Source organism: Lagopus muta, chromosome 3 (assembly GCF_023343835.1).
Source record: "Lagopus muta isolate bLagMut1 chromosome 3, bLagMut1 primary, whole genome shotgun sequence".
NCBI classification, from domain to species: domain Eukaryota; kingdom Metazoa; phylum Chordata; class Aves; order Galliformes; family Phasianidae; genus Lagopus; species Lagopus muta.
The window spans coordinates 14,431,139-14,441,852 of NC_064435.1; the positions used below are offsets into that span (position 1 = coordinate 14,431,139).

General features: G+C 43.1%; 1 protein-coding gene across 1 annotated transcript in view; it reads left to right on the plus strand.

Moving 5' to 3' along the window:
- The window catches only part of EXT1 (exostosin glycosyltransferase 1), a 164,083-nt gene extending 154,761 nt beyond the window's left edge, over positions 1-9,322 (plus strand). Inside the window, exons 9-11 of the mRNA XM_048940758.1 lie at positions 2,001-2,161; positions 3,126-3,297; positions 5,727-9,322. Coding sequence (XP_048796715.1) covers positions 2,001-2,161; positions 3,126-3,297; positions 5,727-5,912 — 519 coding nt within the window. The 3' untranslated portion in view covers positions 5,913-9,322. The remainder of the gene's footprint in view (positions 1-2,000; positions 2,162-3,125; positions 3,298-5,726) is intronic.
- Positions 9,323-10,714: the final 1,392 nt, after the last annotated feature.

A 10,714-nucleotide genomic window follows, 5' to 3' on the forward strand; every position in this document is an offset into this window, starting at 1 on the left:
TTGCTTGTTTTAATCTCACCAAGCCACCCCTATAATTTAAGGTGTTTGATTCCTGATTTTCCAAGCTTTCTGTTGACAGTACTGAAATGGTAGGTAAGTGAAATGCATGAATATGTGCAAAAGGTTCAGTTATCCACATGGCTTTTAGCACTCTATATTGCATGTAAGTACGCAGGCCACTCCGAAAGTAATGCCTCCTATTTATTTTCATGGAATCTACAACAGATATAAAGAGCATGCTATCAGTGTTTGATAGAGCAAATTCTACGTAACAGCTTCATGATAATATTTTTCACATAGTCACCACCTATAATTGTGTATTTTTGTCAGTGATGAACAAGAGACTGCATGCCACACATAACAATTGACCAGTAGAAGTGACCCTCTTTTTGACAGCTGCTATGACAGTGTTGTTGATAAGAAAATGTTGCCCATTCAATCCACCTTTCATCAAGCTGAACAGATGAAAGTTAGGAGGCACCAAATCTTGACTGTTTGCTGGGTGTGGTAGGACAGTCCAGCCCAGATTGGTGCTCAGTGATCTTCAAATGGGTCTGGGGCTTGGTGTTCTTATGTTGCAAGAGAAGGATTGTTTTCTTCTCTGGCCTGGCACTGGAAGTTCAAGCCTACAGCTTAGTGTTGTGATGGTCAGAGTCGATGGTTTGTCCTGGTTACAGGAAATCCAGAAGGATCACCCCTTTCCTAACCCAAAGGACAGCACACATCACTTTACTTGCTGATGGCTGCATCTTGAACCTTTTCTTCAATGAGGAATTCAAATGTCACCACTCCATGGAGTGCTGTCTTGACTCTGGCTCTTAATGATGACATCACATTTCGCCACCAGTGATGTTGTGATCCAGGAAACTGTCCCCTTCAGCCTCATGTTGGTTCAATAGGTCCTGACAAACTTGCACATGCTGTTCTTTCTGTTCCTGTGTGAGCATTTCAGAGACTCATCTGGCACAAACTTTGTGACATTCCAACATTGTCACCATTGTGTCCAACACTGAAGCCAGTATTTAGCCCTGTACGTAGTTCCCTGGTTGTGATCTATCAATTCATGTGGACGAGCTGATCAAGACGCTCTTCATTTCATCCAGAATGTGGCTTGTCTTTCACATCAGTGTTGCCACTTCTGAATTTCACCACCCACCACCTCACTATGCTGACATCCACCTTTTGATATTCATAAGTGTTCAGCAAGCATTGGTGAATGTCAGTGGGCACCATTTTTTCCACTTGGAGGAATTCAGTTCCATACCTTTGCTTCATACACACTTCCATATCAAACACTGTTTTCATAGAATAGCCAAGGTTGGAAAAGACATCCAAGATCACTCCAACTGTCCACCTACCACCTATATTTCCCACTGTACCGTGTCTTCTAGTACATCTGAATGTTTTGTGAACAGTTCCAGGGTCAGTGATTCAACCACTGCCCTGGGCAGTCTGCTCCAGTGCCTAACCACACTTTTTGAGAAGGAATTTTTCCTGACGTTGAATCTGACAGTTCATATTCCTGTCATTTTGTCAGTCTGCCCCCCTGCTGCCATCTACAGCATGACAACAATAGGGAATGGAATATTGGTGGGAAGGTTCAGCCTCTACTGCCATACCACCAATATCCACCTCTGACTCTGTGGGCCAACATCATAAAATAGGAGGCATTACTTTTGGAGCAGCCCTCGTACAAATGCATGCACCTACACCAGTTCTTTCTGTAACTTGAAAAGGTTTGATATGTAAAGGGCAAGCTTGAAAATGTTAATGTAATGCTATGATGCTCCAAACTCCCTTTAATAGAAACCATTAAAATGTGCATAATTATAGGGCAAAATGTCAAGCAGTCAGTTTAATTTACTGATGAATACACAGAATTAATGTTTTGCAACAGTTCCAAGATTTTGAATTATGAATTAGTGGCAAGGTAATATTTTGTTTGTCGACATTTATTGGAACAGTTTTGGTATTCATTTGGTCTGTGCCTTTGTCTGCAGGTGGATTTTGCCTTTACAGTTTGGCAGAGTTTTCCGGAGAGGATTGTGGGGTACCCTGCTCGCAGTCACTTCTGGGACAACACTAAAGAGAGGTGGGGCTATACCTCCAAGTGGACTAATGACTATTCCATGGTATTGACAGGAGCTGCTATTTACCACAAGTAAGAACCCAAAGCATCAGCTGTTCTCCTTCTGTATGAAACAAAGTGGTAGTGGGGAATGAAAGACATTCTTCCGGGGAGGGGAAAAAATGGAAAGATAATAAATGGGTCTACTTTTTATGGGGTAATAATTTAAGTTCTCAGTTTAGCTCTGGGGATCTGGTAATCATTATTGCGCTTGTTGGGTCCCTTTGAAGTCACTTGTATTTTGAGGCGGTCGGACTGCTCTTTTTAACATCAGGAATTACGCACTTCAAAGAGTTCCCGAATTCATTAAGCTGCTCAACTGAATGGCCTGTAGCATAGCAGAAAGGAGTTTACTTCCAGACCAGCACTGGATATGTGCTGGCTGACAGCTGCAGTCTGCAAAGTCTTCTGGCTACTCTAAAAACATAGCGCAATGGACACATCGTAGGCCAGCATATTGCAGCATACTGGAGAAAACCCCTGTTGTTAGAACTTCCGCAGACCAAAGGCATCTCTAGATGCTAGGAAAAAGTCAACATATTCTTCAGTACCTAATCCAAATCTTAGCAGAGGAGAAGACAGACTGTAGGGGATGATAGAGGTCCGAAGGAGAATAGTTTGAACAATGAGGACAGTAGCAGGCCAATATAATGGAGTTCCTCTGACTGAACAGTTTTGAAAAGAAAGATGGGGGATAAATCAGTATTGGCAATTACAGTATAACAGTGGAAGTGCTCTAAGTCCTACTTCTTGATACATAGGTCTGCAATATTTCTTTTAACCGAGGTTTTTTTTTTTTAAAGCTATATATTTTGTTTCTCAATTAATGCTGTTTATAGTTCTGGTGAGGTATATAATCAGTTCTCCCTTCCTGTTAGAGAACTGAGGAAAAGGTCTGGTGTATGCAGAGTTGAGGACCAAATTTCTGCTTCAGTTGGAATTCATAATCTCTGAAAGCCCAGTGGCTTCTCTTAATAACCCTACTGTTACTTTCCAGATATTATCACTACCTGTACACTCATTACCTGCCTGCCAGCCTAAAGAATATGGTGGACCAACTGGCCAATTGTGAGGACATTCTAATGAATTTTTTGGTGTCAGCTGTGACAAAATTGCCTCCAATCAAAGTAACGCAGAAAAAACAGTATAAGGAGACCATGATGGGACAGGTATGTATCCATAGCATATTTTAGCTGTCGGGATGTATTAATAATTTAACATTTTGAATTCCATATTAGGCTTACAGAATGAATAACATTCTGGCTATTTTTTGCAGTTTTTAGCTTGACAGAGCTATAAGTTACACTATAGATTTTGTTATTATAGTGAAAGAAAATCCAGAAGGAGTACTGGCAGGCACCTACTTCTTAATTTCTTACACTGTGTTACTTACAGTGATCCCAAACTCATGGAACGTTTATTTTAGTGACTGAATTTTAGTTAAACTCCCAGTTTTCTAATTAAATATTCTGGAGAGAAGACCTCATGGAATGCTAGAAACAGAAGTAAATTCTAAAAAGATTTTATATTTTTAATTATTTTTAATGAATATTATATACCAGCAGACATATAATGGGATTATATATATTCCTTATATACTGGGGATATATAATGCATATCGTACCTCCGTGCTGTTTTGAAGTATATGGTGTGTTGCAAGTGCTGATTGTCACAACAGAGGTACGTTTTGTTGCATGGTGTCATTATAACTCACTAGCAGCCACGAAGTGGGTACTGTGGGGCCTCTTCCATCTATTAAGTATTCTGTAATTGCAGAAATGGATATACATTCTAGCAAGGACACAGGTTAACTTGAAGGGTATCTGCTCTTCCCTTGTGTGAGTGAGCAATGGGAACAGGGACAAGTCCTAAATAATCTATCTGTGCTGCCACAATGTCTATTATCAATACTTCCAGGTTTGCTATGGGAAGGAGGGGTCAGGAAGAATGAAGAGGCTTTCTTTTTCCCCTCACATTTTCTCCTATTAGCGTTGTCCATGTCTTTGGCAGGAGAGTGACTGTGCCACTTTGTAGACTCCATTATCTGTATGCCACTGCACAGGAATGTTCTTTGGCTGTTTGGCAAAGGCTGAACAATCATTTTTCTTTTTTCAGCGTGGGTAGCTTGAATCATCTATGAACTATAACTCTCTCCTAAAGACAAGTTGTTCGTGCAGCTTTGGGAAATGTAATGGACTATGTTCATAATTCCTTGAAAGACAAATAAAAAAATTAACATAACCTCAGTGTTGTGACTGAGATTAACAGTCATATGGAAATTCATTGCTAATGGTCAGAATATCTGCTTTAATCCTCCAGCAACAAGCTTTAGTGACTCTGTATAATCAAGAGTCCGTAATCAATGCACATAATAAGCTACCACTTGTGCTGAACTGGACAGGCCTTGGATAAAGATCAAGTCTGATACAACACTCCTTTGGCAATTCCATGACTTTATCAGCTTCTTCACATTTTAATTAACACACTTTGAGCTTATGAATTGTTATTTGTTTTTAAAGTGTAGTAGAAACATAAGTGCTATAGAGATGCATGAGAAGTGGCATGAAACAAAATGGAGCAGCTTCACAGCATTTATAGCTTCCCTTAAATAATAGCTCTATTGTTTTCATACACGTACTCTAAGTACAGATATAGAACAATAATTGCATTCAGGCTGTTAGGTCTTATTTTTTCAGAGATGCTGATTTTCAATAGACTTTCATTGGAATTACAGCTGTCCTCAGCTTTAGAAAATTAGTCCATAGAATTTTACATATATGCAACCTGTGGTGTTTTCCTCACATCAGAGTTTATCATGATGTAATGTGGAACTTCAGTTTATTTTCTGTAAGACACTACTGTCTTCTGCACTGGTCTGGACAGATGCGCTTTGTGGAAGCACTCTGTTTTTCCCTGCTGGACATTTGCAAACAAGTAATGTTAGGCATGTATGGACTTCAATTGAGCTTAGTTACAAGCCACTTGAAATACATATCGATTTCTGGAGGTCTGGACTTTTTTCCTTTCCTTTTTCTTTTCCTTTTTCCTCTCCTCCTTCCTTTCCTCTCCTGTTCCCTTTCCGTTTCTCTCCTTCCCTTTCCTCCCATTTTTCCTCCCTTCTCCTCCCCCTCATCCCCCCCTTCCTTTCCCCTCCCCTCCCCCCTCCTCTTCCTTCCTCTCCCTTCCCCTCCCCTCCTCCCTGTGATTTTTAATGTCTTGCTCTCTCCCAAAACAGAGAGAGATGAGGTGAGGCAGTGTGCTGGCAGGTGATGGGAGGCCTGCCCAGGATTGTCATGATGTGGGTGACACTAGACACAGTGAGACTCTGCTCACCATGCTGCGTGGTCCTTAGCATGGTTTTGGAGGCCAGGGAGGCCAGCCTGCCATCAGCAGCTGCCATTACACATGGGGTGTCCATCCTCTGACTTGATGCCCCTCACAGAGCAGATTTCTATAGACAGTGCTGCAGGGCCGGTTTCTACCAAGCCCTGTTGCAGCTGCACAGCTCTGTGTCTCCCAGGCTGAGGCACCCACCCTCTGCTGCCATTTTGTTGCCTCCCTTCCAGTCACTGCTTAACTTCTGCTCCTCTCCACACAGACATCCCGGGCCTCACGCTGGGCTGACCCCGACCACTTCGCCCAACGGCAGAGCTGCATGAACACTTTCGCCAGCTGGTTTGGCTATATGCCGCTGATCCACTCTCAGATGAGGCTCGACCCCGTCCTCTTTAAAGACCAGGTCTCCATCCTGAGGAAGAAATACCGAGACATTGAACGACTCTGAGGAGCGCTGCCCATGGGGCCGAGCTGCCCCAGCCCCACACGGCCGCCGGCGCCTGGAGCTGGACTGTGCCGGGCCCGGCCGCACCCGGACATGGCGAGTGGCACCCGGCGGTGCGCGGCTCCGGACTGCTTCCCTGCCCGGCAGGCCTCTGTCGCTCACGACTAGGTTGTGTACAGTTTCATTATGGAACATTAAATAATTATTTTTGAAATGATTGCTATGCAGGTTTAAACTTTTTTAATGATAAAAAAAAAAAAACTATTAAAAACAGAGTTCTTTCTTTAATCAAAATTGTGTTGGTTGTGAATATTTCAAAGCTGCCATTTCTTTCTTTCATGCGTTTGATTGTCATAGCAATTTTCATTCATTTTTCCCCTGCAATGTTAAATGCTTGAATCTCACGGGGAGAAAATGCAGCAGGTTCAGGAGCAAATTGAGCACAAGCAGGACAGAAATGAAGTATTATGTTTCTCCTTAACTGCTGATTTTTGTGATATTTCTTTTCTTCATTTTCCACAAGCCGGTTGTGGCCGCTTATGGCAGAGCTCCTTTGGATGGGCAGAAAACCAGAGAGCCCACAGCGTGTGTAGTTCCTGCTGGCTGATGCCTGGCTTTGGGCAGGGAGAGGAGCAGCCGTGCCAGGAGCAGGATGGCAGCGGGGCCTTCATGCACGCAGGAACACCGGGCTGCTCGCAGCAAGGCCTTGTCCCCATGGCCCTGCTGCTGGGCCAGAGCAGTATGGCTGGGGGCAGCGCTGCCGCCAGGCCACAGCCGCTGAGTCTCCAGAAATAGCTTTGTTTGGAGGGCAGAAGGGGTGTTGGTGCAAAAAGGGAGCATGTCAGTTCTTGCAGAGCAGGAATTCGGCCTGTAACAAAGTGTTTTATATGAAATCAAACTGTGGGCTTCTCGCTCTCTCTCTCTTCTTTTTTTTTTTTTTTTTTTCTTCTTTTCATTTTTTGGAAGTGCAAATAGTTGGAGAAATTCCCTTCTGGATTTCTGCACCTGAAGCAAAATGCGTTGTCAGAGATCAGTGCTGGCAGCAGCAGGTTCTCTTGGGTTTGCATGAGGCAGGGTAACTTGGGCTGAAGCCTGCCTTGAAAGCACCGGTGTAGCTCACTCTCCAAAATGGTTTTATCATTTCAGATGGAAGCATTTTTTAAGTTGGAATATCCCAATTGTTCACTTTTCTGTAATGCTTTGCTTATTTATGCGTTTTCTCAAGTGAAGAGTGAAAACAAAGGGTCAGGAAGGTGCTGTGATGGTTTGCTAAAACAACAAGCACTTTAAAAACATTTCACAGTCTCACATCTCTGTGAGGTGCATTGGAGTGTTCTACAGTGATAACCACCTCAACAGCAAGAGCATATAGTGACAGTGCCCAGCAAGGACCAGTGAACCTTCCTATACCTCATTCCTTGGCATCCAGGCTGTTCTGTAGCAGGGGTGAAGAGCAACTGGAGAATGTTGTTATGCTACAGATGGCTAGGCGCTGGAACAAGTTGCCCAGAGATGTAGCATATGTTCCATCCCTGGAGACCTGCAAGGTCAGGCTGGACGGGGGTCTAAGCACCCTGCTCTAGCTGTAGGTGTCCCTGTTCACTGCAGGGGAGTTGGACTAGATGGCCTTAAGGGTCCCTTCCAAATGAAATGGTTCTGGATTTCTGTGATATAAATAGAGAGAGTGCAACAGGGCTAACGTTTTGTTTAGGCTCAAACGCTGATGTACTGCACAGCTTTTATCAACTTCCTTAACCATGGCATGCACAGGTCCTCATTTGTCGGAGCAGTAGCTCCTGGTATTAGAGGGAATGCCATAAAGCTTAAACAATTTCTCTCGAGATGGCAAGATCAAAATCCCTAACTGAAAGTTGCTTTAGAACTTTAGAAAAGTAGATATTACTAGATGTTTGTTTGCAGTGTGGCATGTAAAGACTTGCAAGGTGTGGTTGGCTTTGCATTTGTACAGCAGTATTTGAACATTTGAAGCGAGTTAGGGCAGGAACATCAGGTTCTTGACATTTTGCATTGAGTCTGAACCAAATCCTTACAGGAATTGATCGCAGCACGCATGGGGCTGCAGCCAGTAGCTGAGTGCTGCTGGAAGGAAGAGGTACCTCCTCAGCTCCATCCATTCCTGCCTTGGCCATAGTCTCACCTTGTGCCTGCTGCCAGCCAGGGGCAAAAAAGTGGCTGGTGATTTTGTATTGCCATTTCAGAGAGTTAAATCAGCATATGGAAAGTTCCATGGAGAGACAAGAGTAGGTAGACAGGATCAGGGAGGAAGGCAAGCAGTCTGTCCTCCCATCTCTGGTGAGCTGAAATTTCAGCTCTCCACATCCCAAAAAGTGGTACCCATGCTACTTTGTGCTCTTGAAAATCAGGCAGCTCCTCCAGGGACAGGAATATATCTTCTCAGATCTGCTGCAGCACGCGTCAGACACTGGATGAGGCAGGCAGGGTGTGTGGATGTGTCCTCAGCATCGCTGGGGATAGAGAGTGGGAAAGAGGAGCCCTACATAAAATGACAATTGCAATTCTTCCTGTCTTTCAGTTAGTGCCATTTTGGCTGTTTAGCAATGGGAGCGGCTCATCAGTGTTGGAGTGCAGCAAGTAAGGCCAGGCTTTTAAGCTGCTTGATGTTGTGTCACCCTCACTTTTCAGGGTGGCTGAGGGAGACTGCTAAAGCTCTGAATGAGTTTTGAGGTCCTTTCTGTTTACAGATCACTAATTAAGCAAGAAACAATAATGGGCTTAGCTGCAGAAGGCTCAGAATAAATGCGCACATTCCCCTCTGCAGCAGGTTACCAGGCAGACCCATCACCCTAGGAAGGAATGTATCTCGTATGTATGTATGCCCCAGCACCCATCTGAAGAACTGGATGCAGATTCAATGCAGGTGTTCAGCTTGGTATACCTGATGTGGGTGCTGTCAGACAGTGCTCCTGCGGACACCGGGTGTACTTCCAGGCCTCCTGTTAATGTCTGTGTCAGGTAGAGCCCTGTTGTTCCACAATCACCCTTTTATTACATCCTACGTGTGAGTTAATGGTTCTTTATCCTTTTTTTCCACACTTAATTCAGATGGTGCTGAAACAAGGTTCATTCCTTGTTGCTCCTTTTGTAGTTTTTTAAATTATTTTTTTATTTTTCATGAACAGCAGGCTATGTTAGCCTTTACTTTACAGGTACTTGAATGCCTGATGACTTGACTGAGTGTTTCTCATGTGGCCTTTTGTAAAGGTTACTGACCTTAATTTAATCAGGGGTGAGATGGATGGATGAATGTGAACAGATCCATACCATCAAAGCAGAGCAAAAGTAGGGAGTAGAGTTTGGAAGAACTGATGATTTTTTAATTGAATTTATTTAAATAAAAAAAATTAAAAAAAAAAAAAAAAAAAAAGGAGAAACCCTTCCCAGTTATGATTTGAATGAGATCTGTTGCTGGAGGAGGGTTTTGTAATGAGAAAAATGAGACACAAAAACAGGGGCAAACTTCCAAGATAGAAAGTGCCTGGCTCTCTGTGCAGTCCCTTGGGCCTGTGTGAGATTCCTCTGCCCTCTTTCTATTTTGTGAAAAACTCTAGCTATTACCATAGCTCTTTTCCAAATGTGAATGTTTAAGCTATGTAACAATTCCATTATGAACACAGTGGTGTGCTAATGCACAGCTATCGAGCGCTTTGATCTTTTCCACTTGAAAACACGGTGGATTTGATCACCTTCAGATTCCAATTTCTTCCTCAGAGCCAACCTTGACGGAGGAATTAATCTTTCACCAATGAACACCTTTTAGAATAGCTCGTTTACCAAAAGGTGTTGTTTCAAGAATGGAAGCAATCATTTGATGCTGAGACAATGACAGAAGCAGCTAGAAGTACAGTTTTATTCGTTAAACCTTTACGTTCCCTGTGTAAAGTGCAGCATCTTCCTCTTTCTCCCCTTCTTTCAAAAATAAAAGTGGAAACTCGCTCTTCGTAGCTCCTGAATGAATGGACAGCCCTCCTGTTAACGCCACCAGTTAAACGTACAGCACCAGAGGATCGCTGCCTGCTCGTGCTCTGGGCTGACACGGAAGCGTGGCCTGTTGTGGGGTCATCTCAATGGGCATTGCTGGGGTTTGGCAGGGATGGGCCTGGGGCCTTCCTGCTGTCTGCTGGAACATCTCCCCGGGTCTTGTGCCTCTCACCCTTGTTTAAAGCTAAGTCAAGTTGGCCTTTGTTCCACTGGTCTGTCTTCACACACATTTAGAGTTCAAATAGGGGGATTTATGGGACTCATCAGAGGCCTCTGGCTGCCCCCTCCCACCCTTTTTGTGATTTTTTAAGTGAGTTAGCGATGATCCAATGGGCCTTGTGACCTTGTACATAATCCTGTATATTTATTTTGAGAGACAATATGTATAGTGTTTGGGGGATGAGAATGGAAACCTGAAACGGGAATTCAGAGGTGGACAAATGTAAAGAAACAAAGAAAGAAACAAATACAATCTTATTTTGTACAAAATGTACATTTTGGAGAATTTTTTTCTAATGCATTACCGATGTTTTCATAGTGCTGCCACATCTTTTTTAAAGTGTTTCTCCCTCTTTGTTTGACTATTGAAACATGGTGCAATTAAACCTAAAGCAAGTGTGTGAGTGAGAGAAAAAGAGAGAGTGAGAAATTAAAAAGCCATATAATTTGGTTTACTTCATTAACCTGTATAACAACATAGGTTTGCCATCTAAAATAGGTTGTTTTTATAGATAGTGTCACCAAAGACTTTTTTTCTTCAGATTTATTTTGAAAAGTTGTTAATA